General features: G+C 32.7%; 1 protein-coding gene across 1 annotated transcript in view; it reads right to left on the bottom strand.

Moving 5' to 3' along the window:
- LOC126886995 (uncharacterized) overlaps positions 1–23,541 on the bottom strand; it is a 277,181-nt gene that overhangs the window by 110,853 nt on the left and 142,787 nt on the right. Inside the window, exon 2 of the mRNA XM_050654268.1 lies at positions 18,381–18,592. Within this exon, the coding sequence (XP_050510225.1) occupies positions 18,381–18,592 (212 nt within the window). The remainder of the gene's footprint in view (positions 1–18,380; positions 18,593–23,541) is intronic.

Below are 23,541 nucleotides of genomic sequence, written 5' to 3' on the forward strand. Positions count from 1 at the left end.
TCCTTCCTCTTTAAAATGGCGTTTAGTGTAAGTCTGTATGATTTACAGTTTCCAAAATATGATTTTTCAAATTTCGCCACTCACAACAATTTTGGGCGATTTTCCTTGTTACTTCGCAAACATTGTTCCGTAACTTTTTTTTACGCAGCTTTAGGTATATGCAATGTTACATTTAGTAGGAAGCAAAGTCAATTACCTTGGTCTATCGTATAAGGCTGTATGACTATTTTTAAGTAAGATATGGTTTTTCAAAATTTTATACTTTTAATGATTTTTGATATATTTTATGATTATTTTTAAATTTCTCATTATAACTTTTTATTGTATACTTAGGTATACACATTGTGCAATAAAAAGGAAAGCTTATTTTCTTTACTTTAAAATGGTGTATTGTAAAAAATTCTAGGTCTATTTTTAAACAAGATATGCTTTTTCATATTTTGACATATACACATGCAATAGGTCCCACTAAGTTGGAACCATATGGAAAACTTTTTATTATTAACTTTATGAAAAAAGTTATTCTTTATAAAATGCTCTGCATAGTCTAAAACCTAAGATGTAATCATCAGATATAAAATTTTATCAATAGTGTACGAGGTATGTTAAAAAATATGAATTTGGCTCAAGAGTAAAGTACCTTTATACTCCACAATATCGAAAAGTGTTATCAAGAAAAGTTATTTGGAATTAAAAATTATGTTACAATATGCAATTATATTTTTCTAATTGAAAAAATAAAAAAAATTTAAATTTTTTCTCAAATTACGGATCCTCTTGGATATCCCACAGATATCTTGTTTAAAAATAGTCCTAGAGGTGATTGCAATACAACATTTTAAAGTAAAGAAAATAAGCTTTTTTTATTCTAAAATGTATATACTTAAATGTACAAGAAAAGAAGTCATAATGAGAAATTTAAAAAAATATTCATAAAAAATATCAAAAATCATTAAAAGTATAAAAGCTTGAAAAAGCATAACTTGTTTAAAAATAGTCGTACGACCTTACATAGTAGACCATTTTAAAGGCAATTGACTCCTCTTTTCACTAAATGTACCATTGCATATACCTAGAAATGCGTAGAAAAAAGTTACAGAACAATGTTTGCGAAATAATGGGGAAAATTTCTCAAAAATTCTGTGAGCGGCAAATTTTAAAAAATTCTATTTTGGAAACTATAAATCCTAGAGTATTCTACCAAACGTCATTTTAAAAAGGAAGGATGGAAGTTATTTTTCGCTGAAGCAATGCCTATACCTATATCCATGTGGAAAGAAATTATGGGGCTAAAAACAAAATTACTTTCTTTTGTGTTTTTTTCTTGCTTTTCTTTTGAATGTATTTTTGTAAAAAAAATACTTTTGACTTAAAAATATGATATTTCGATAGTAAATTTATCCTGAAACAATTTTCCTTTAGAAGTGTTTGTACCAAAAGTGAATGGAACTCACCCTAATTCACCCTGTGCCTAGGGACTAATTCACCCCTTTCTTAAAAATGCACCCATTTAAATGGTAGCACTCCGCGGTTTTTTTAAACATAGATGTCCGTTGACCATATGAGACAATAAAATCCCGTTAACGTTGTAGTTCCTTTTAGCTCTCTTATTTTGAACGTAATCAATAGCCTATTATATCGAAACAATGATAATGCTCAATGTAGAGATTTTAATCATCCAATAGGTAGAATTGTTAATTTGCTGGTTCTTGGGAGGAGTAGGAGAGGAATACCGAAAATAATGATGATGCTTCATCTTTTTGGATGCACCATGTTTTCTTCATTTATTGTATGCATGAAAAATGAATTTATTGCATACACATTTTCCCCTAGATAGTTCATTAAGTATTTCCTACATGGTTCTATATGGTTAAGATTAAGTTCGTAGCTGCATAATAAACAAGTTAATGTGTTTATATTGTCATATCCCAAATTTACCCACTCCCCAAGTTTCCTTCGGAACTGATAAAAACTTGAAAGATGTGTTTAAATGTAAATTTCATCCCGGCAGTGTACGAGTGTTATCGATAGAATAACAAGGATAAAATCCTCTCGAGAGGACAAACATTCTGAACGAGGGTATCCTGAGGGATACCTAGTCGAAGTGTCGGCCGGGCGGTCTCATGACGTTCCCTCAGGGCTTCGAGACTCTCGATATTTTTTCTTAAGGGAAAAAAATGTAAAAGAGCTTATATGGCGGGAGTTGATCTTTTGGAAGCTGCTTTGACCTAAATCCGATGAAATTTTGTATAAACATTTGGTGGAATTTCAATAAAATTCCATATGGTGATTGAGCCATACAGGGTATTTCAAAAAAGGTAACACCATCTCTAGGATAGGTACATTTTTTGACATACAATTTAGAATTTTATATTCATCATTGGCGCACATATGGGTTACGGTCTGAATTAAAAAAAAAACACACAAAATGTACTTAACAAGAAGATCTCAAGAAGCAGGCAAGATAAAATATGTAGAAAGAACAAGCTGAAAATGCGAGCATTATTATAACGAAAACTTTGTTTATTTACGTATTTTAATTCATGATATGTAAAATTTGCTATTATGAAAAGTTTTGAGAATTGAAAATTATGTTTTAATGTGCAACTATATCACTCTAATTTAAATGTTGTGAATTATAAAGGTACACTCTTGATCGAAATTCATTTTTTTTATATACCTCGTATAAAATTAATAAAATTTGATATATGATGTGCATCATAAATCTTTGACCATGAAGAGCTTTTTATGAAGAATAACTTTTCTTTGTCAAATTAAAAATAAAAGAGTTATAAATAAAAATGTTGTTGGTATCCATAATTTGAGAAAAATTTTCAAATACTGTTTTCCATTAGAAGGATGTAATAGCACATATCAGACCATAATCTGTTTTATTCCAAACAACATTTCATATAGTCGGTTCGCTAAACTCAGACACAACTGGCTAGTGATTTTAGTCAGTAATTTTACCAATTTGGCAAAAAAAAATTACTAAATAGTTAATAATTACTAAATAATTAGTAATTTTGCCAATTTCGGCAAAATTGGCAAAAAACAAAAAAATTACCTACTAAAATCACTAGCCAGTTGTGTCTGAGTTTAGCGAACCGACTATAATAACAATTTTCATTTCATAACCAATGGAACAGTCCATTTATCATTAGGTAGTCCCATTAAAGGGGAGGCCGTATACTCGTATAAACCTTTGTAAAGTTATTAGTAAATCATTGCTTTCAAATTATACTCAAATTGTATTTTTGAAAATCTTATTTATTTTATATAATACCTAATTAAATTAACTATCAACTGTCATTGATATTTTATTAATACTTAATTTAAAATTTAGTTTGACATTCACGAAATATCAAACTCAAATGTAAATAACCTATGCTTTGCTTAACAAATTCAGATAAAAAAACTAGCCTACTTACTATAAACGATTTCAGCTGACGTTTAGTGTGTCGGCGGAAAATAAAAGGATTGTGACGTCACATTTTAGACTTTGAGGTCGATTATCTCGAAGACGATTAGAGATATCTAAATACCGTTTTCAGATTTAGATTCAGAAGACAAAACTACATAAGAATCCATCGATAAATCTACTCTAAGTATTGCAGGAGCAGCGACGCAATAACACACAGACCTTGCGAATTTATAAACGAAAAGTTTTCGTTGAAAAAGAGAGCTTATGAAAATGGACAAATAGAAAAAATGGAAATTTTTTTTAAAAACAATGAAATTAGAGGGGTTTACGAATACCTAAAAAAGATAAAAAGTGAATATAAACCTCAAACAAGTCTAGGCAAAGATGAAAGCGGGCAAATAATCAGTGACCAACAGAAAGTCACAGAAACCTGGAAACATTATTTTCAGACCGTTCTTGGAACACAAGTAGATATGGAAGATGAAATGGGTACGAACCACGTAGAAGAGAATGAAATAGAAGCTCTAGCCATAGAGGAAGTTCTCGAAGCTATTAAGGCCCAGAAAAACAATAAAGCCCCGGGAGTTGACGAAATTCCAGCAGATCTGTATAAGATAGGTGACGACCACCTAGCAAGTCATATCCACGCGCTCATCAAAGACCCATATAGTATGCCCGATCTATAAAAAAGGAGACAAACTACAGTGCAAAAACTACCATGGAGTTTCTCTACTATGTACAGCATATAAAGTCCTCACGTATATTATAAACCAGACAGGTTACGAGAGTATCATACAGGCTTCAGACGGGGAATATCGAGAATGGATCAAATATTTACAATCAAGCAGGTCTTGAGCAAAACATGGGAACACGATGTTAATGTTCATAACGTGTTTGTAGACTTCAAACAGGCATACGACTCAGTCAAAAGGAGCAGACTATACTATATATTGGCTGAATTGTCAATACCACACAAGCTAATTAGACTCATTAAAGCCACGAAGAATGAAATTCAGGCATGTTTACGAAAATACAAAACCACCGGACAGACTATTTCAAAATCTCGCAGGAACTGAAGCAGGGAGATGGGCTGGCCCCAACATTGTTTAACCTTGCACTTGAATGTCATTATCCAGCCTTCTGCATCCAACGTTGAACATAGGCCTCCCCTAATTTCTTCCAGTTTTGTTGATATTGGGCTTCCTGCAACCAATTCGTTCCCAGCAATCCTTTTGACGTCGTCTGTCTATCGTGTAGGTGGTCTACCTCTACTTCTTGTGTCTGATTTTGGTCTCTACACTGTAATTTTTTGGTTCCACCTCTAGTCCTTCATTTTGGCTACATGGCCCGCCCAATTCCATGTTGCTCGTTGCTTCAGCCATGTTGCTCGCTCTATGACATCTGTGACCCCTGTCCTTCTTCTGATTTCTTCGTTTCTGGCCCTGTCTCTGAGAATCAGTCCAAGTAGTGACCGGTCCATTCTTCTTTGGGCCACTCTAAGTTTGGTTGCTGTGCCCTGGGTTAACGATAATGTTTCGGCACCGTAAGTCATGACTGGAAGCACACATTGGTCGAACAGTTTTTTTATACACGAACAGTTTAAACAGTCAAATAATTTGGTATGCTGTTCTTGAAGATATCTGATAAAGCTCCATATGCGGTATGCTCCTGGAGTATGCGGTTAGGCAAGTACAAACTGGACGAGGAAACCTATTGACCAACAGAACGGTTCAACTGGCCGCTTATGCCGATTATATTAATATTAACATAGAGTTTGCTTGCCCGAACTCCGCTATCGCGTTGTTCGTGTAACGGTAGTCGCATGCTGTAAGGCGTGTAAGGTATCACTTTCAGTACTAATTAGGAAAATATCTTTTTACTGTTAAAAAATCCCTCACATAGAAGAACACAAAAACACATTCAGAAGGAAACATGGGCAGACTACTTCCGAACTCTATTTGCTAAAGGCGACGATAATGAACCACCAACACCTGAAGTTAGGACAAACGAAGAAATAAACATCGAGGAGGGAGAGGTAAAGGAAGCATTAAGAAAATTAAAAAATAGAAAATCTCCAGGAGAGGACAGAATATCGAACGAACTCCTAAATTACCGAGGACAAGATTTAACTAAACAACTATTGAAACTAATACAAAAAATAATAGAACCAAACAGAATACCACAAGAATGGAGGTCAAGCAGCCTAATACCTCTCTTCAAAAAATGAGACAAATTGGACCCGGAGAACTACAGAGGATTTAACTTATTAAACACAACATTAAAATTAACAACCAAAATGATAACAAACAAATTGAATGAAATTATAACATTAGCAGAAAAACAACAAGGTTTTAGGTCAGGAAGATCATGCACTGACGCTATATTTATAATGAGGCAAGTTCAAGAGAGATCGTTGGAATACAGCAAACCGGCATATTTATGTTTCGTGGACCTTAAGAAAGCATTTGACAGAGTCACATTAAAGGACGTTATCCATTTGTTATACTCGAGAGAGGTTCCTCTAGGAATAATTATTAAAACGATCGAAAACATTTACCAGAACAACACAATAAAAGTGGAAATGGAAGATGAACTAACTGACTCAATTGAAGTCGGCAATGGGATAAGACAGGGGATCCTTTGAGTCCTTTATTGTTCAACCTGATCATGGACGAAATAATAAAAAAGTAAGAACTAAAAAAGGATACCCAATGGGAGAAAAACAACTTAAAATAATCTGTTATGTGGACGATGCAATACTAATCTCTCAAAGTGAAGATGATTTACAACGTATCCTGCACCAATTCAACATAATCGCCAGAGAATTTAACATGTTATTTTCCTCAAAAAAGACAAAATCATGGTTATAACAGCAGATCCGATAAGATGTAAATTGGAGATGGAAGGTCAGATAATAAAACAAGTGATGGAGTTTAAATACCTAGGCATCACACTATCTAGCTACGGAAGGCTCGAAGCAGAAGTGGAATATCAAGTGAATAGAGCAAACAGAGCCGCAGGTTGCCACAATATGGAAAAATAAAAATATCGGAAAAGAAATGAAAGGGAGAATTTACAAAACAGAAACAGAAGAATAGAATAAAATGACCACATAAGCCGAATGACAACAAATAGGGTAGTCAGGACAGCGAGAGACGGTTCCCAAATAGGAAGACGATCAGTGGGAAGACAACGGAAACGATGGAACAACAACTTACTAGAGGCACATTGAAAAAACAGAGTCATGTCTATACAAAAAGAAGAAGAAGACATAGAAGAACTGATAAAGAAATACTCTGTTTCAAGTAGATGCCTACTTAAAGAAGTTTGATTACTAAACTGCAGTATCTTTTATAATAATTATATGAATATATCTAAGTAAACAAAAGAGAATTATAACAGAATTATGTAAACAAAACTATTAATAAAACGAACTTATATAAACAGATTGCTTTGCTTATCCTTTACTTTCTATTAAAAATACTCCCATCGAATGTTATATTGAGTTTTTATCGAATATTTTCATTTCGCCTGTATCTGTGGATATTTGTGTATTACTTCCATGCACAGGTACGTATATTTGTAGGTAGAAATGATTGAAGTGTTCGCGATATGTTCGAGTTCCGCTTTCCGTTGCGTTGCGTTGCGACATCATCTGTCGAATTAATCTTTTAGGGATTCCTCCCTTTATGCGAATCAAAAATTCAGGCACAGAATTTGGATCGAGATATGCAAATACCCTACAAATTACAAATTCAAGATTTACGACGAATTCGGCTACGTCTATATCCGGCTATTTCGTGTATTTTTATTTATAGGAACTGGCGTATAAAACGTTTGGATCTGGGATATTAATCAAACATGTAATATTGCTAGCGTTTCTTTATGAAAATTCTTCATATTTATGAAAACATTATTGATATTTGCGTTAGATTAAGTTAATTAGGTATTATTGGACACGTCTTCGCAAGACAAAAACAAAAAATATACACTTCCGGTTTCAAGTTTGTCTGTTTGTCCGTCTGTCTGTCTTCTTCTAAAGGTGCCTATCTTCTGGAGAGGTTGGCGACCACATTGACCCATCTTATTGTATTTACTGCAGCTCGAAATAGATCAGTTGACGTTAGACCAGTCCACTTCCTAAGATTGGCCAGCCAGGATATACGTCTACGTCCAGGGCCTTTCCTGCCCTCAATTTTGTCTTGTAGAATCAACTGTAGCAGTCGGTATTTATCGTTACGCATAATGTGGCCGAAGTAAGCCCATTTTCTGTTCTTTACGGTGTTAATTATTTCTTTGTCTTTTTTAGCCTCTAGAGTATAGCTATATTAGTTGTGTGGTTTATATATGAGACCCTCAACATTCGTCGGTAGCACCACATTTCAAATGTCTCTAACCGTTTTATGGCATCTTCTGTCAGACTCCAGCTTTCAACTCCGTAGAGGAGGACACTAAAGACGTAACATCTAAGAATTCTTATGCGTATATTGATACTTAAAGACAAATTGCACAGAATCTTCCTAAGACTGTTTTTTCCCTCCTCATCCGAGGAGGTAAAAACCTCCGAAACCGGTATAGACTCTTCCTGCACTCTTCGATTTAACCAGAGTATTATGCAGCTGCTGCGTTAAGAAATTGAAAATGTTTATACATTTTAATTCATTTACTCTTTTGTTGAGTACTAAGGAATCTTTCTTGTTGGAACTTTTACCACGCTGAGCAGATGGGTTGTGAATTATTTCAAATTCTCTCATCTTAATTTCCTCGGCATCCTGTATGATTTATAATTTTTGAAAATCTCGGGAGGTTGTAACCAGAGAAAGTTCCACCTGTTGTCAATCTGGTGGTATGGGAACGATATTTATTGTCGTTTTCTGTGCTACTTCGATTGATGACTTACTTTAATTCTCTATTATTTTGCTTACAAGATAGCTGGTTTTAGATTTCCTTCAGGGTTCACCGCAGGCAGTTCGAATGACTCTATTAAGGAGAAATATATGTCGGCTGTTGGTGGTGGCACAGTATAAAGAGGTTCCACAGTAAAACCACTCATCTGTCGGCGCTTTGATCTCAAGAAGTAACACCGGCAAAGTACGAAATTGGAAATTCACCAGTGGTGATTCGGGCGGAGGTCGCACGCTCCTTTGGTTAACCTTACAGAGCCGTACTAAAACTTTCTGGGCCTACTACTATTCTTTATTAAAATAAAAAATGCGGCTTCCCATACTTAACTGTCCAGATGTTCTTACTAGATGTTAATATTACAAAAACAAAGGGGTTTAATAAATGAAAAACAATATTACAATTCAATGTTTACATTTCAACGGTATTGCGCAAGTTTTAAAACCCAATGGTTTTTAATATATTGTACATATTATTGAATATTAATAAAATTAGCTAAATTATTATTGGTAGAACAAAATTTATCCGTTAGTGATTTATAATTTTCCAATGTAACGTTTTTACGATAATCGGGTTTTCCAGAATCTTGTAGTTTTTGCAATTTTTTTTAATCGAAAATTCTTGTTTGGCAATTGCTTTATAATCTTTCTTAGCTTGTTTTTTTAGGGCTATAGGTCGATACACTTTCCAAAGTTTGAGTTTGTTGATTTTTTTGTAGAACAACTTCGCTGTCCTCTCCACCTAGCGGTACGGTAGCTAATTCTTCCCGTTGTTCCTCATTTACTGGATCAAAACTATTTTCATCATCTACAACAGAAGTTTATAGGTTGTCTTATATGAATAAAGTGTCATATTGCACATAAAATATCTACAATCTACAACATTTAATTTTTTATTACCAAGCTGAAATAATTTTTTAAAGTACAAGGAAGCCTTTTGTTATTTTGAAATCAAAAATATTCAACAAATGTAAATCCAACAAATTTGTATTCCAACAATAGAAATAGCAAAGAGAATAGCAGGAACTGGATAATAATTTCTTAGAAAGTTGCATACCGTCTGTTATTTCGACAATATATGGTATTTCCATTTCCACAGTTTACTGTGGTATTTCCACGTCAAAATTCCGCTTAAATATTTTTGTATAGAGCAGATAGATTTCAAGGGGCACCTTGGTATTTCCAGATCAAAAAGTTGTTTAAAGATAAATATAAAGATAAAAAAAGTTGTTTACATAGTAAACAAGCTATAATTTATTGCAATACTAAAATGCAACAAATCTGTACGTCAACAATATAAATAGCAGAAGATTCTTAGGTTTACATGAAAATTACAGCTTTCAAACATATAAACTCACCTTGATCAACATTCGAATGTTGGTTTGGACTGTCTTCTATTGAAGGAAATAAACGTAGTACTGCGTTTTTACACAAGATGTTCCGAGATTTGCTTGAAAACATACTATTTTCAAAATGCACACTGCATTATCTGTTCAAATTTATGTTTGTTTTCTTGTTTAACAAATCATCTCTCTGGCACAACATTGTCCAACTTCGTGCTCTGTAAATAAATTAAATTTACTTACTATTTAGACAACACTAAATTTTCCGGCTATTATTAACTTTCCTAAATATGTAATATAATATGCACGTGAATGTAGAAAGAACACAATATTTATGCCTAGGTGAAGATTCAACTGATATGATATTGGACAATAACCAGAAAATAACTAGCTGTGGTAAATATAAGTATTTGGAAATTAATTTCAACAAAGGAGATACAGACGATGCAGAAATTAAGAGCAGAATAAATAAAGAAAGAACAATAATTAGAGATATAATTAAATCATTGAACGGAGTTTTGTGGAGTACCGAGATAGGGAAACAGAAAAATGAAAATATACAACACCATAATTAAGAGCACATTGGTATACGGATCCGAAACATGGAAAATAAAGGAACACCAAAAAAGTAAAATAGAAGCTACCGAGATGGATGCCCTAAGAAGATCAAGTAGAACATCGAGATTGGACCGGGTTAGAAATGAGTAAGTAAAGCGAATAATGAATTTACAGGAAACGGTCATAGATGCATTGAGAAGAAACAATTAACGTGGTACGGACATGTTCAGAGAATGGGGGAGGAGAGACTGCTAAAGAAAATTATGAAATGGTTACCTACAGAAAACAGGAAAAGAAGAAGGCCAAGAACGACGTGGATACAAGGAGTAAGACGATCAATGAGTGTACGAGGATTAGAAGATGAAAATTGCAATGATAGAAGATATTGGCAACAAGGCATCGGACAACGTCGGAGGACGTTTTGAACCCGAATTTATATATATATATATATATATATATATATATATATATATATATATATATATATATATATATATATATATATATATATATATATATATATATATATATATATATATATATATATATATATATATAAAAAACACTTTTGAGTTTCGGTGGGTTGGAGTCAATAAAAAGGGGCTGTTAGAATACTATTTTTTATTACTCGAGCTTTCGAATGTGTTTACATTCATTTTCAAGAGCTAAAAAGTAACTGATAAAGTGGAAACAAAGATCATGTAAAAATATAACTCACCAGATAAATCTAGATTGGTTATTAAAACTTGCTAACATTAATACATATAAATAAGAGGAAATTTAAATTTAAATTCAAAAATTTAAATCTTTTGGCCATTAATTTATATTATGCAGTCTGGGAAGAATTCATTTTATGGATATTAATATTTCCTCTTATTTATATGTATTAATGTTAGCAAGTTTTAATAACCAATCTAGATTTATCTGGTGAGTTATATTTTTACATGATCTTTGTTTCCACTTTATCAGTTACTTTTTAGCTCTTGAAAATGAATGTAAACACATTCGAAAGCTCGAGTAATAAAAAATAGTATTCTAACAGCCCCTTTTTATTGACTCCAACCCACCGAAACTCAAAAGTGTTTTTTATAAACAAGTCAACAAAGTACTTCTTTTTTCTTTACATTATATATATATATATATATATATATAAACATATAATATATATCAAGAAAAATAAAACGGGATAATACCCGAATGGTTATAGGTTCACTGATGATGGACTGATAAGTCCGAAAACGTTTTGAACGTAATCCGTTTGGATTTTTAAAAAAAAATTTTAGAATTTTTATTAAATATACCAACTACACTAGGGAGTTTTACTTCATGTTAATTTTATATATCAAGAAATCTTTAGAAAATATTTCCTCGTTGTAAACATAATTATTGTATCTGAAGTATTTAAAAAAGTGCATGTAACATTTTACTATTTCCAATAATAATGATGCTATTCTGTTAAGGTGGTTAAATAAGCAAATTCAAAATTATGTACGTACCTATCAGCATCCTTGGGAAATCGGAAAAAACTGTAGTTATAATTTTTCGAATTGTTCGTGCGCATTTTCGCTGAACACCGACTAATACCACTTCGAATTTTACTCATGTTCAACTTCACAATACTAACAATTATTCACAAAACTAACTCAATTTAAGCAAAATACGGCACTGTTAACCCGTACGTTCCTACTCGACTAGCAATTGAAGAATGGTTCTCGGGCGACCAGGAAAGATGCGCAGTCGCCCTGCGCGTTGAAACATTTTACTTCCAATTTTTCGGAGAGTGGTTCTACTGTGGAACCTCTATATACTGTGGTGGTGGTCCCTAAAACGATTAAATGTTAAGCCGGATTTATATTAGGACGGGACGTGGACGACACGGATGTCTTACGGGGCACGTTGAAAAATCATCTGATATGAAAAGTATTGGCTAGTATATCGTACAACGGAACGGGACGACACCGGGGAATGCCGAGGACGTACGCTTTCTATTGCTCTACGACACGTGTCGTGCACGCCACGTCCTAACATAAATTAGCCATTAAGCTGTCTTTCGTCATACAATTCAATTGCACCGGGTGTCCCAATAAGAATGGCTCTCGGCCATATCTCAGGAACCGTTAATAGTACAGCTTTGAGAAAAATATATTTATAACAAAAGTTGCCTCGGGAAAAGCCTGAAAATTATTTTCATAATTGTAGATTCACCGCTAGAGGGCGTAATTGAATATCAAAAATTAAAAAATCAAAATTTTACAAACTTTACTTAATGAAGGGGCACTGGAAATCCAATCATCGTATTCTTCATAAAATTCTGCGCATATTTAATTTCACAAGTTTAAGTCTAACTTTGAAAATAAGAGGTGGGGGTGGGTGGGATGAAAAAATGGCTGTAATTCCGGTTCTGCTAAATCTAATTTTGCATACTTGGTCTTGTTGAAAACCGCTCTTTTTCGTCAATGTAAGTGTCTTATTTTCGAAATAGCCTAATAAGTAATACGTAAGCTAGGAGGCGCTATTTAATTATTTTCAGAAATCTAGTTTTCTTTGGAAAATATTAAATACAAGTATGCATTTTTAATCCTGTATTAGAAAATTAAACCAAATTAGCAACATAATACCGAAAACCGCATGTCGATACCCTTTTTCTCTCTCTCTGGATATCTTAAAAATGTGCAAATTTTATACATAACTGTTACTGTCACCGGTAAACGAGGTTAAGGAAAAGTAGTGTGCCATGGAACAAACAAATAAAAATTTTCCAGATGTAAACGTATATAAATAATTAAAACAACAATATACAACATAAGACAAACAACACTATAAAATATAACAAATACGTAATGTTATTATATTTGGAATATTGTAGCAAACAGTAATTTATTAACTATCGTGGCTGAATGGATCAAGTAATCCACAGCCAATAAGAAAGAAAAAAATATATATAACAAAGAAATAAAAGCAACTATGTACTTAGTCTTAGTGACTGCCTAAACGTTTAAATTGTTGCCCATCATTTTCGATGCAAGCATTAGATTGAATAGCAACAGATTTAACTGTTTTAGACTTTTATTTATGGGGACGGATTAAAGATCTTGTTTTTGCCGCTAGGCCCACTACTCGAGAAAACATGGTCTAGAACAGTGGTTCTCAACCGGTGTTCCGCGGAACACTAGTGTTCCGCGAAATACTCGCAATCCTACATACCATTTTGCTCAATTACTCTTTTCAAATAAATATTTTCAAATTTTAAAATAGCCACTTACGTACATTTTAATTTAATAAAATTCTGCAGCGTAAATGTTCATTTGCCCAACGTGACAACACCGCGTCGGCACAGTGCACACGTTGGATTTTATAAGCGCCGAGCGCCGAGTGAGCTCCACACTGGCCACAGCCAATCTGAATCAGCCACGACGGTATGCGGTATGCCTCACTCGAGTCTAGATCCCGAGCCGAGGATTAGCGGCGTGTAATTTGTGTTGCCTATATAAACTTGAATCGCGAATGTTTATTATTCAAAAAATTACAACTGTACAAATCAATGACATTTGTGTGCATTTTTTTGGCATGAAAGTTTAAACTTGGCTTATGTCTAAATTTATAGACGTTGCCTTTAAGCACTTTTAAAGGGGCAATTGCATCCAATTTGTCGGGATGCGAACTTTTTACATGTCTTTTTAAATCATGTTTACGTTTATACACGTTTCCGCATTCCAAGCACTTATTAATTCTTTCCACACCGAACATTTTCGTTGTCAAGAAAATGAAATACCTACTCAAAAGCAAACACAAACACAGAACTGTGAACAGTAGAAATGATTGAATCGGAAAATTGATCTAACAGCTTCACTGTTCAATTGGTAATTATACAAAGAGTCTACATTCTACCACATCCAATACTATTTTAATATTAAATATCATGCAACCGCAGTAAATATCGGTTTTTGCCTGAAAGGAGGAAGACCTAACCCTTCGGTCCAAACCTAACTTACGGGTATTAGAGTGAGAGAACCGCAGGGCAGGAGGTATTTGACCGCTGCGCGCAATCACAACCCACCCTTTTTATTATCACTAAACGGTCTTTTCAGCGTTTTAAATAACACTCAAGGCCCATTTCGTTGATTCAAGTTTATATAGGCAACCCAAATTACACGCCGCTAATCCTCGGCTCGGGATTTAGACAGAATAGTATGCCTCGTATGCCTATTGAACATTGAACGATGCGCGATGGTTTTGGCTCTAAAGACGCGCGCAACCCAATAAGCATACTGTGTATTTGTGTATCGTGGAATCACCTAATAGTCTGCAACTGAATGTTGAATTTGTTACATCGCACAAACGTAATACGTGAAAATCGCTGTGTGAGTTTTTTTATGGTAACGTGTACGTACGGCTTATCTATCAAAGGTAAGTAATTGCATATTTTATACAAAATGTGAAGCATTCATCCGCATTATTTTGTTTAGAGACGAATAAATTAAAATGGATAAGTTCCTCAAACTTAAAAGAAAAACTACTGTGGAACAACTCATAATTAATGATGATGAAGCGAGCACCAGCGGAGATACTGGAACTTTACGAAGTGGGGTTGATGACAAATCGAAGCGCAGCAAAAAAATGTTGAACCGGCAATATTTGGATGAATATTTGGATTATGGCTTCATTTGGACTGGGGAAGAAGACTGTCCAATTCCCAAGTGTATTGTTTGTGGGCAGACACTCGCTAATAGCGCAATGGCTCCGGCTAAATTAAAACGCCATTTTACTACCAAACACGCTAGTGTAGCTTCAAAAAATACAGATTATTTCAAGCGACTTTTGGAGACACAAGCGAAACAATTTGAAAGGTCGCTAACAATTTCCGACAAAGCACAAATAGCTTCATATAAGGTCGCCGAATTAATTGCTTTGAAACAAAAACCACACACTGTTGCAGAATCTCTTATATTACCAGCATGTTGTGAGATGGTCAAAATTATGTTTGGCAACGATGCACAAAACGAAATACGGAAAATTCCTATGTCGGATGATACAATAAGAAGGAGGATTGTTGATTTATCTGCAGATATTGAGGAAAAAGTTACAAATAAACTTTACAAAAAAACCTTGCGTTGCAGGTGGACGAATCCACTGATATTAGTGGCAAAGCTCATTTATTAGGATTTATTCGATTTGTCGACGAAGGTGAAATAGGTAGTCAATCAGTTTTTATGCTGCAGAGAACTTACAGCACGTACAACAGGTCAGGATGTATTTGATTCCATAACGTCATATTTAGAGAGAAAAAAATATATCATGGGACTTTTGCGTAGGAATTTGTACGGATGGTGCCCCTTCCATGGTAGGCTCCATAAAAGGTTTTTGTACCCTTGCAAAAAAGCGAAATGAAAATATCATATCTACGCACTGTTTCTTGCATAGAGCATCTCTAATTTCAAAAACGTGTGGTTAATGTCGTGAATTACATCAAATCAAGACCACTAAAAACCCGTCTTTTTAAACAACTCTGCATCTCAATGGAATCAAAGTATGAATGTTTGTTGCTGCACACCGAAGTTAGATGGTTGTCAAGGGGCAAAGTATTATGTCGAATTTATGAACTTAGAACGGAGCTGTTAACTTTTTTCCAAGAAGAAGGTAATGACACATTTACCACATATTTTGAAAATGATGCATGGTGCACTAAAGTGGCATATTTGGCCGATATTTTTAATTATTTAAATGGCGTTAACTCAAGTATGCAAGGCAAAAATGAAAATATTTTAACATCCACGGACAAGCTGTCAGCTTTCCAGAAAAAATTGTCATTTTGGAAGAAGCGCATTTTAGAGACAAATACAGTGGATATGTTTCCATTGCTTCAGAATGAAGGTGATGAAGATAAAGAACAAGAAATCACGCATATAGTTACAGAACACTTATCACTATTAGAGGAGACAATTGCCAGGTATTTTCCATCTCTGAACGTAGAAAAATATGACTGGATAAGAAGTCCTTTTAGCACAGGTAATACAGCCAATTTCCAGTTTTCTCTGAACCAAGAAGAAGAATTTATTTCGTTGTCATCTGATCGTACTCTGAAAATTAAGTTTTCAGAAGTGAATGTACAGGAATTTTGGATCTTGGTCCAAGAGGAATATCCACTTCTTGCCAAAAAAGCGATTAGTATTTTAATACAGTTTTCAACGTCCTATTTATGTGAATTTGGGTTCTCATCTTTAACAAACATTAAAAATAAGAAACGGGAAAGGCTGCTAAACTTAGAACAATAAATGAGAGTAGCTCTTTCCCACATCAGGCCTGATATTGAGCAAATTTGCAAACGACACCAGGCACAAGTGTCTCACTAATTTGAAGTATTTACTCATATGATGTATTTTGAGAATTACGCTTTTGTTAATTTTAAAAATGTTTTTTGTTTTCATATTTTAAGTTTATTTTTATTTTAAGTAAAATTTTACAAATTTGAGTATGTATAACGAAGTTTATTACAGAATTTATGTGCTAATCCTAATCTGTTTATCAATATATGCATGTTATTGCTTTGGTGTTCCGCAATTTTTTTCGGTAATTAAAAGTGTTCCGTCGCCACAAAAAGGTTGAGAACCACTGGTCTAGAATCTAGAAAATACGAAACGCCATTCAAAGCATTGTGAAAGCAAAGGTTGAGACTACGGTTCAATTTACTCTTGATAGAGTAAATTCTTGCATCGAAAATGATGGGCAACAATTTAAACATTTAGGTCGTCACTAAGTAAGTGGTTGCTTTTATTTCTTTGTTATATTTTATAGTGTTGTTTGTCTTGTTATTTTAATTAATTATATATGTTTACATTTGGAAAACGTTTCTTTGTTTTTTCCATAGCACACTACTTTTCCTTAACTTCGTTTACCGGTGACATTAACAGTTGTTTAAAATTTACACATTTCTAAAGATACCTCGAGATAGAAAAAAGGTATCGACATGCGGTTTCCGGTATTATGTTGCTAATTTGGTCTAATTTTGTAATACAGGATTAAAAATGCATACTTGTATTTAAAATTATCTAAAGAAAACTAGATTTCCAAAAATAATTAAATAACGCCTATTTCGAAAATAAGACTCTTACATTGACGAAAAAGAGCTGTTTTCAACATGACCAAGTCTGCAAAATTCGATTTAGCAGAACCGGACTTACAAAAATGTTTTCAGAAGAAGGTTCCCACTCACCCCCACCTGTTATTTGCAAAGGTAGACTTAAACTTGTGAAATCAAATATCCGCAGACTTTTATAAAGAATACGATGATTCGATTTCCAGTGCCCTTGCATTAGATAAATTTTGTAAAAATTTTAATTTTTTTATTTTTTGATATTCAATTACGCCCTCTAACGGTGGACCTACAATTATAAAAATAATTTCTAGGCTTTTTCCGAGGCAACTTTTGTTATAAATATTTTTTAAGATATTCTTCCTTAGCGGCGATTCGATTGAGGGTAAAATTGTACATAAATCTGCGCACCTGCGCACACAGACAGCATGTAGTTCATTGCTAATCTTTCAAGATAGGTATGTATGTATCTGTATCCGTGCAAATAAGTCATTAAAAGAATATATTAGTGTTTTTAGTAAATGTATTATTTATTATAATTCTTAATTTTTACACTAATTATTGTCGCCGTGTTGTGTAATTATATCCGAAACTTACACGTTAATTACAAGGACCTCGCTGGAGTAGTTGGTAGGGCGTTAGCTCCGAGATTGGAAGGACGCGGGTTCTAATCCTGGGCGATTCATATTTTTTTTTATTTTTGGTTGTTTTAATAAAATTTTTTTGAAAGTGGTAGATAAGAAAGTTAGTTTAATTTTTTAAATAAAATACAAATAACCTGTTAAGTATATTTACTTCGTTTAAATTACCTATATAATAGAAGAATATCGTCTTACGTGCGTACAAAGTACACACACATTTTTTTTCAAAGCTGTACCATAAACGGTTTCTGAGATATGGCCGAGCGCCATTGGAGAGACACATATTTTGAAGTAAAAAACCTTCATTTCTTTTATTTAAATTAAACTATTCTTATCAGAAAATAAATGAATTTTTTTATATCTTTATATAAAAGCTCATTATAGCAGGGAGTTTTCCATCGGAGAAAAATAAAAAACACTTACGTCAACATTGAAGTCGGCGAACGTCACGGTGAAAGCCCTGAAGGGCGGCGATTCTTTGGGAACGTATCTATAAAATTCCTCGTCGTTCCAATACCATTTGATGGAGTATAAAGCGACTTCCTCGAGATTGTATTCGCAGGCCAAAGTCACCGTGTCACCAGATAGTGCAGCTTCCGGCACACCGATTCTCATCTCCTTTAGTGTCCAACATCCTGGAAGGAGGAAAAACGTATAAGAATGGATTTATTTTACAGTAAATCAGGTGTATAAGGGAGGTTTTGGCTTAAAATATAAGGCAGAGTATAATAATATTATTTCCTCCCCGATGCTGAATATAATAATTAAGGGCTTTGGAGTTAAAGAGTAAATACTTGTTTTAAAAGTTAAATACATTTCAAAAATTCATAAAAAGATACAAAATTAAAACGTTATAAACATCATAAGAAGGCAGTTGAAAAGTAGATTAAACTGCAAAGATAATACACAGTCTTAAATCTGGTCAGTGTGTTACTTGTATGCCTTAAATTAAAAAAACAACAGTACTACAGTTGATTATTGTATTGAGAAGGTCCACGTTGGGCGCCAGTTGTAAGATTGATGGGAAATAAATTAAGAAACATAGACCAGGGCGCATCTGTAAAAATATTAGTACATTTGGACGTTGAGAAGTGACTCAAATTTTTTTGCAGAAATTGCTTGAAAATAAATCAAATAATAATATTTGAGTTATCCACCCTCTCAAAAAGGTCCGGAACATTGTTTAAATAATCAAAATGTCAAAAAATTAAGGAAAAATTCGATTTTTTTTCTTCGTTTTTTGATTATAACTTTAAAAGTATTCATTTCCGAGAAAAGTTGTACTAACATAAAAGTTGCGTATATAAATTTCCTACAATATAAAATTGGTTAAAAATTTAAAAAATAGTCACCCTTGTTACAAAATAGCAATGATTGCGAAAAAACCATACAAAAACAAGTATTCCCATTTTACGTTTTTAAACCATTTATGCTACACTTAGGACCTTCATATTTCACCCAAAAAAACTTTATGATACAGTAAAATAATACGGTAAATTTCATTAATATCAGTTCAATAGATTTTGCAAAATAAATTTCGCAATTCAGCTTTCGTAAAAAAAATTCATTTTTTCAAAATGTCACAGGACTGAAAATAAAGCAGATAGCAAGTTGAATTTTTGTTTTGCTTATAGAAATGTACTGTACCTTTCATTTGCAATTTTGCAAAATTAAAATCGATTAACACCACGGGCGTCAGGAATTTTTTTAAATAAACATTAATTATTGGTGCTACGCGCAGGACAGCGGATAGTTTGCTCTGATTGGTCATTCCAATGACCTTTGATAATGATTGATACATTTTAATTTTCATTATAGCCACTTTACACGATGCAAGTAATTGCGAAATTTATTGCACAAGTTCTTGCAGCAAGAACTTCTGCAATAAGTTGCAACTAGTTTTCTGCAATAAAGTGATTACACGATGCAAGTAATTGCATAAACTGACATGAAATGGACAGAAACTTTGACGTACCATAAATTTTAGGTTATGTTGTTTTTATAAATTCAAAATGTAATTTTTTGAGTAGAGTTATCAGATATATTAGATTAAAAATGTTAGATTATAATTTGAGAAAATTATAATATGTATTATGTATAACAAAATCAATTGATACCTAATTCAAGTATACCTATAGTACATTATTCATTTACAAAAGGAAAAAAGTTGTTAAATACAAAAGAAATAAAAATAGAATATATAGTTTCTTTAAGTTGCATAATTAAAGTTATCCGCCAGAATCAGCCAGAATAATGTTATCTGTGAAGCGTGAAATTGGTAAAAAGTTCCTCTAGTTTTGTCCATAGAGGTTTTGTCAAAAATTGTTTATTTTGAAATTTAGGACGACAGAATGTCAAAACAAACAGTGTAGCCTTAAAAGTTACTAAAAATATAACCAAATTGCAGAAAAAATTGCATGAAAAATAGAACATGTTCTATTTAGCTGCAACTTCTTGCAGCAAGAAATTGCTGCAATAAGTTGCAGCTTTTCTGTGCAATTCGCGTATGACACGATGCAATTTCTATTGCTGCAAGAAATTGTGCAATTAATTGCGCAATTAGTTGCATCGTGTAAAGTGGCTATTAAATTTCGATGTAAATAAATAAATTGGTTTATTGCAAAATAACAACACATACTCTATCCTTTGAAATACCACTTTTATTAGCAAAAATTTTCTTTGTTCATATATTTTAACTTGGAGAATAAAAGTTTATTATTTTTAAATGTATGCAATTGTTTAAATAATATTTCACAAACAATAATAAAATTAGTTTGATTTTTGTGGAATTAAAATATTAAAATACAACAAAATATAGAGTAAAAAATAATATACATATTAGATAAAGATTGGAAGAAATTTTGGTGGAAATCAACTTGTGTGAATCGAACACCGCTGTCCTGCGCGTAGCACCAAAAATTAATGTTTATTTAAAAAATTTCCTGACGCCGTGGTAATTAATCGATTTTAATTTTGCAAATTGCAAATGAAAGGTACAGTAGACTTTTATAAGCAAAAAAAATTTCAACTTGGTATCTGCTTTATTTTCGGTCCTGTAACATTTTGAAAAAATGAATTTTTTTTGCGAAAGCTGGATTGCGAAATTTATTGTGCAAAATCTGTTGAACCGATCTTAATGAAATTTACAGTATTGTTTTACTGTATCATAAAGTTTTTCTGGGTGAAATATGAAGGTCCTTAGTTTAGCATAAATGGTTGAAAAACGTAAAATGCCAATACTTGATTTTGTATGTTTTTTTCGCAATTATTGCTATTTTGCAACTAGGGTGACAATTTTTTAAATTTTTAACCAATTCTATATTGTAGGAAATTTAATTATGCAACTTTTATGTTAGTACAACTTTTCGCGGAAATGAATACTTTTAAAGTTATAATCAAAAAACGAAGAATAAAATCGAATTTTTCCTTCATTTTTTGCCATTTTGACTATTTAAACAATGTTCCGGACCTTTTTGAGAGGGAGGATAACTCAAATATTATTATTTGATTTATTTTAAAGCAATTTCTGCAAAAAAATTTGAGTCACCTCTCAACGTCCATCTCAAAACAGATGCGCCCTGGACTAATAATCTACTTCAATCTGAATATATTTTGGTGAGATCTGTTGTTGTTGTTGTAATTAACAAATGAGCAATGACAATAAAAGAAGATGCAAAATAACGACCGGGCAATGTTTTCATACTTTATGCGGGCACTGTATATTCAGCCCATCTCTGCAGATTATTTTTTAAATCCATGATTATCGTTCCATATGTGGCTTTTCTTTCAAATTCCTACAAGCAAGGAAAATATTTTAATTTTTTTTTAAATATGTTTTAAGTCAAATTGTATAAATGAGTAAGTTTTGATAATGCTTTTGTAAAAATTATACGGGCCAAAGGTCACAGATAACATAGTGTCTTTGTCAGGTGGTTAATCATCCATAATAGGAAATACTCTCACGTTGTTGTTCGCTCTTTTGTCATAAAAAACGCAACAATACAAACTTAACGAACATTCTGCGCTGAATAGGTTTTCGTTTTTCAAAACAATAGAAGTGACTCCAATAGATTTTTGTGATTGGCTTTTTGTGCATTAAAATTTCCAGCTTTTTTGTGGAACAGTTTTTCAATATATTGCACGAACGGAAAGCAACTGGACAAACAAGTTTTCGCTGATAGATATACAAAGTGAATTATTGTGTTTTATTGTTTACGTTAACTATTAGAATAATTTTTTAATTTACTTGCAAATTGTATCTACTAAATAGTTAATGAATTTATTAAAGTATATTCTACATTATATTGTTTATATTGTTTTACTGTTGTTTTCGGTTTGAAATTTATACTGCCGTGCTAAGCCCAAAGGAGGTAACTGATTTTTTATCGAAAATGAGATTTTTGTATTTTTAGGTAGAATAGGGTATTTAGTATATATTTATAAAGTCTTTGAAGTTGTAAAAGCATTATATTTTAAATAAAATTGCAATTTTGTTAGCGATATCTACACTTTTCAGTTAAAATACTAAGCCATTTGGCGGTAAATGTTAAATACTATGGCGTTTTGACGGTATCTGCTACAGTTGCCGTCCATATACCTTAGCATATTGCACTTACCGCTAATCTACTTTAAACAATGCTACGCCTACATTTAGAAACCGCCAAATCGCCTTTGTATTACGAAGTAAATTCGGCCTAACTTTACAAGGTTAAATTATTGTGTTAGTTAAAACAGTTGTGTTAGTAAAAGAAATAATTAGCGAGGATGATGAGAACTTTTCGAGATTATTATATCTATTGAAATGTATTTTCATTTTTGTTTATAGTGTTTCAAGGATTAACCAATTATGTTGTCCTAAAAAATATGACTCTGCTCCAAGTGGATGATTTATATCTTTAATTAGGCAGTAAGAGATTTTCACATTTAAAAATATTCCTTTTTTTTAATTAGGTTTTAAAAACTTAATAATATATCCACACGCTGTCCACAAGCATTTTTAGAAAAAGAGACTTAAAATATTTTGTTTTTTTAGAAAATCAAGTAGAGTCGAGTAAGAGTTGTGAAACACGAGGTGAAACCACTGAAGACAATATTATAGAAAGAGGACAATTTATTGTAAGGTAATTACAAGAGGTAAAAAAATTATGTTCAGCCTGTACAGGCGCAAGGTTTGTTTCATACTTAAAGTTTTCTGTAATTAAGCCTTTGTTGGTCGTACATGGGATTAGCAGTTCCATTGATTGCATTTTTTTTGTTTAAATACAAGCTATTATCATTGTTTAACTAGACAATATCTAGTAGTCTAGTTATACAATGCTATTATAAATAGGCAAAAGACAATGTGATCATATTTTAATCATAACATATAACTAGTTTGTACAATACAACCAATAAAATGTTAAAATTTGCCCTAATTACATTAAGTAATGGTATTTTAATACCCAATATGATATTGTGAAATACCCAATAATATAACAATGCATAATAATATTAGGGTAGGTGTCGGCTATCATAAAAATGTTAAAGCTCTATAATAACATGTCGTAAATAAATAGCGAACCTTTGTCGCTAAGAATATAATAGC

Source organism: Diabrotica virgifera, chromosome 6, assembly GCF_917563875.1.
Source record: "Diabrotica virgifera virgifera chromosome 6, PGI_DIABVI_V3a".
Taxonomy (NCBI): domain Eukaryota; kingdom Metazoa; phylum Arthropoda; class Insecta; order Coleoptera; family Chrysomelidae; genus Diabrotica; species Diabrotica virgifera.